Source organism: Protobothrops mucrosquamatus, unplaced genomic scaffold (genome assembly GCF_001527695.2).
Source record: "Protobothrops mucrosquamatus isolate PMUCROS unplaced genomic scaffold, P.Mucros_1.0 scaffold1754, whole genome shotgun sequence".
In the NCBI taxonomy this organism is placed as follows: Eukaryota; Metazoa; Chordata; class Lepidosauria; order Squamata; family Viperidae; genus Protobothrops; species Protobothrops mucrosquamatus.
Window position 1 is genome coordinate 182,960 of NW_015387894.1, and position 4,791 is coordinate 187,750.

Consider the following 4,791-nt stretch of genomic DNA (forward strand, 5'->3'; position numbering starts at 1 on the left):
TTTAAAAAAATAAATAAATAAATATTCTTTCCATAAATGGATAGTCGCTTTTATTTGAAGACAAAGTTTGAACATCCTTTCTATTAATTATAAATTTATTACAAAACCAATAGCATATAATAACTCACCTTTTATATCTGTATTGGTAAAATATTTCTAAGCATAGTAAAACTATGGATCTTATTTAGAGCAGAGTCCCCAACCCCTGGTCCGTGGACCGCTACCGGTCCGTAGCCCATTGGAAACCGGGCCATGCAAGCGGCAGGCAAGTGCACAAAGCTCCATATGCACATTTGTGGGGTTAAATTGCACGCACGAAACCATCCCCTCCCTCCCACTTCCGGACCCCAGAGCCGGAAAGGTTGGGGACTGCTGACTTAGAGCTCAATTTGGATACAACAAATTTCATTTTAAAGCATCAGTATATCTGGCTCAAATAACAAACTGTGGAGGGCCTTTATACCATCGTGTCTAATATCTTGAACCACTGGTGTTGGAGAGTGTGTGTAAGTGTTCCTTCAAAATCTGTTTTGACTCCTGGAGACTGTGGACAAGTACCTATAATTTTGCTTCATACAGCATGCATTTGTTGTAACCATACAAAGTCACTAGCTCTTAGATGATTTGTGACTGCCAAAAGTTCAAGTTTGGATAACTGAGAAAAAGGAAAAAAAATTGCTGCAAAGTTTAGTTTTAAAACTTCAAGAACATATTGGCAAAAGTTTTAACATTGTACCCCAATTAATACGATTTTTGATCAGTGTGATTAGAGAGCATCATTTTGCTATTTTAGGCTCAGGAGAAGTGTTACAAGAACTGCAACAAACTAAAATTATGATACTTTCTTTTCTTTGAAGTTTTTTTCCAGAGTGAGGCAACGGTGTATAAATGATACAGCGTACATTAGAAAACTTAATAAACATAGAAAAGTTTACTTCAGAAATTGCTATCCAATATATATTACATCGATTTTAGGCTTTTGTCAAAATATCAGTATTGAGTGACAAATACTAAAAATGGATTCCTGGTCTGCAAATCCTATTCAGCAGTTAACTGGCTATAATACTGTGCAGCATCCCCATGGTCACATGGATCAAAATTCAGATGTTTAGCAACTGGTTCATATTTTATGACGGTCACAGTGTCCCGGGGTCATGTGATCAGCTTTTACGACCTTCTGACAAGCAAAATCAATGGTATATCCAGATTCACTTAACAACCATGTTACTAACTTAACTGCAATTAACAAATGTGGCAAGAAAAGTTGTAAAATAGGGCAAACTCATTTGACAAATGTTTCACTTAGCAGCATAACATTTGGGCTCAGTTGTGTCAATCAAGGACTACCTGTAGAATATATATATAAAAAAAATTGCTTGAAGTTAATTTCCCACTTCTCTAACAATTGTACAAGCAGGTGAAATCAGGTTTTGTGTCCTTTATACATCTGATAACTTACTCTATCACATCCGTAGTCCCAGACACAAATTAGATGGGGGAATTAATGACCAATAAATCTTCAGAGTTTAATTTGAAGCTTTGGATGATGCAGTAGATAAGATATCAGGCTTAGAATGAAGCTATCGTTATTTTGGTTAGCCTGCTGTGTCACACTAGCAGCAGCACGAGGACCCATTGAACAATCTGCATTCATTAGAAAATAAGGATGAAATGATCTCTCAATATATTCACATGTAAACTTTAATTTGCCAACACAATAATTCGTTGCACTGCTTATAACAATAAAGTTTATTGCTATTTATTTATTCCAAATAGTCTCTAGAATACTTTATTTCATACAACCATCTGGAAACTTATGAAATTAAGCTTAACTGATTATAGTATAATTATTCACGATGTTCTCGCAGCTAAATAAGTGAATAAACTAAGTTTTTTCTTCTGTTCCAAAACAGAATCATACTCATTCTCTGATCATTAGGAGTGTGTACTGCAATTATTCAATAATTCTTTATTCATAAGACATCAATTTTTTTACCTCCCCAAAAAATTCCAGAAAGTTTGTAGTCATCTGACAATCTTAAACATTCCGTTTAAAAAAAAGTTTCAGTTAGTTTAACAATGGGAGTAAAAGGTAAAGATTAAAATAATATTTTGTGATACACTACCAACTAACCAATATCTACCATAAATAATAAAAAATAGACTTTTAGATCAAAATATAATGCTGTTGGATAGGTATTTAACATTATGGACAAGTAAGGGTAAATGCATAATTATACAGAGTAACAAATGCTTCTTGTACAAGAATATTATGATCTCTTAAATTTGGGAGAGATGTAACTATATATCTAACCAATACAAATGCAGTAGTATTTGTATATGAATTACTAAAGCTCTATAAGAGCTGCACAAAAATATTAGCTACCTTAGGATCCTTTAAAGCAGGGGTGTCAAACTGCCGGCCCGCAAGCCGGACGCATCATAAAGAAACCGCGCCCACCCCATTGCCGGCAATGGGGGAAAAGCTCCAATACGTTGCGTGACGTCATGTGATGTCGCGAGTTTGACATGTCTGCTTTAAAGCATCCAATTTTTTTGTTCTCTAGAAAGCAAACTTAGTTTTCATACCTCAACTGCTTTATATGCTTTAAGCCCGACGAATGATGTTAAGGCTTTTGCAGGTGAATCACAGACACAGAAATCCATTAGATGCAAGGTAGTTTGCCAAAGAAACAAGGTGGGAGAAATTCATATCACCTGATGCTCCATGAGTAATAATCACACCATAAAGTAGCATCTTGCTAGGAATGCAAAAAAAAAAAAAAGCATCTAGGCTTTTGGTTCCAAGAGGTACTTTCACATTAGTCTAGAAATAGAAGCACTGAAATCAATAAGCTACAAACAAAAAATATAGTGTGGAACTATATTGTGTCCCAAATGCAAAAGAAAAAAAGATCCATTTTGAAAAGCAACAAAAGTATGTTTTTTTGTAATGATGAGACATCTCTCTTGAGAAACTTCTGTTCCTTTCAATCACAATTCAGAAACTCCAAGAATAGACCACATTAATGGTCTATGCAGATAGAAAAAATAAAACACAAATTTAAAGAAAGCCACCAGCTTGACATCTATCCTTATCCTTAGTAACAGGCTAATGAGATTTACAAAGTTTCCAGCTATTTTTGTTCAGTATAGATAAGCACGGCAGCAGACATTCTTTCTGAGTACTCAGAATTTTTGTGAATTATTACATTTCATAATTTTAACAATCAGCTTTACAGTTCTATATACAACTGCTGGAAGATTTAAAAAAAAAAAAGAATCTGGCCATTTAGAAAACACATACGTATTAGGGCATAGGACATATTTAGAATCCATTTCATCAAAGTTACCTCAGTGGAAAACATTCACAGCTAAATCCTACAGTGTTTGATAAGACTTATTGTCAGATAAAAAGAATATAGGGTTGCCACTTTGCATAGTATACATGGCAATAAATTCCTACTACTCTAACATACCTCTGGGTACTCACTCATTTTCTTTTTATAATCTTGCAAACTAGTGATCCAGAAAGTCTGATCGTAAATCACTGCAATAAAAAAAATCAAATGTTAACAATGCAAGAATGGACTGTTCCTTGCATGAACAAATGTGGCCCTCTGTTGCTTAATACCAAATGACTGAATGCTAAACTTATTTTGTATTCATTGATCATAATGACAAATGCCATCCCACTTCATTTTCTCTTTGTGCAGTACTTTTTCTACTGGGCGCTTATTAGACATATTAGAGTACTAAATGTATGCAAACATCTAACCACACCTATATATCCTTTTAGCAGACCATTTCTCAATTTAGATAAACTTGGCAGGCCCTGCATTTCTGTACAGAAACCACATACGTATTTGAGGTTGCAGATTTTGAGAGGAAGCAGTAAAGAACAGCAAATCAGCAGCTACTGGAAGTCATCTGGGTGGACCAATCACACCTTCTCAACCCTGGGAAGAAGGCAATGTCAAACCGCTTCCAAAAATCCTGCATGGATTTGTCCACATAGTTGCCAGGAGTTAAGATTGACTCTAAGGTGAAAAACAATGGACATGTAGGGTTACAGTGATCTGACACTAGTGTTTTTCTTAATTACCTGAGCTTTGCAAGTTGTCCAGAAGTCCCACATTCCCACATCTAACACTAGTGCTTTCTTAATTGTCTCAGCTTCCCAAGTTGTCCAGAAGTCCCACTGGACTTCTTGACAACTTGGAAAGGTGAGACAATTAATCTACAGGTTGACAGGCTCATGTTCCAGAATTTTTTTTATTGTGATGAACTTGTCCTCCTGCTGAGCTGAAGGCTTTTTGCCCTTTTTTTACATTGACAGAAAATAAATAGGCATAAATCTGGATCTCCATCCTGCATTTACTGCCCCTGTCCCCCATTAGGGCATTTATCTGCCTTCTTTCTAAGGTGATGTATGACAAAGCCTAACACATTTTATACACCTTTATGAAACTTTTGGAGTAAGGAAGAAAATATTCCTCCTTAATTGTAAATTGTCTCACTTGTTTGCTGGGGCCAAAAAGAAGCTGCCATTTAAAAAGGACACCATTTGAATGATTTGAAAAGAGAATGATTTAGCTCTTGTTCCTTTTTTGCCCAGCAAAAGGTTTTTCCTCATCTGTGAGTTTTGCAGCCCAATTGATTGTTTCCATTTATTTCTGCTGTTTCACACTTTTTTCCTGACAAATGAGTTACAGTTGGGGTTTTTGATCAATTGCTGGCATTTACTTCTGAATGTATATGTATCTGTGCCATAATCTAAACAAAGATATC

The 4,791-nt window shown here is 35.5% G+C and overlaps 1 protein-coding gene across 1 annotated transcript in view; it reads right to left on the reverse strand.

Annotated features, from left to right (window-relative positions):
* Nucleotides 1–1,455: 1,455 nt before the first annotated feature.
* Nucleotides 1,456–4,791, reverse strand: part of TEX30 (testis expressed 30) — a 15,790-nt gene continuing 12,454 nt past the window's right edge. Inside the window, 6 exon segments of the mRNA XM_015823046.2 lie at nt 1,456–1,522; nt 1,524–1,644; nt 1,997–2,049; nt 2,588–2,610; nt 2,612–2,827; nt 3,480–3,550. Coding sequence (XP_015678532.2) covers nt 1,456–1,522; nt 1,524–1,644; nt 1,997–2,049; nt 2,588–2,610; nt 2,612–2,827; nt 3,480–3,550 — 551 coding nt within the window.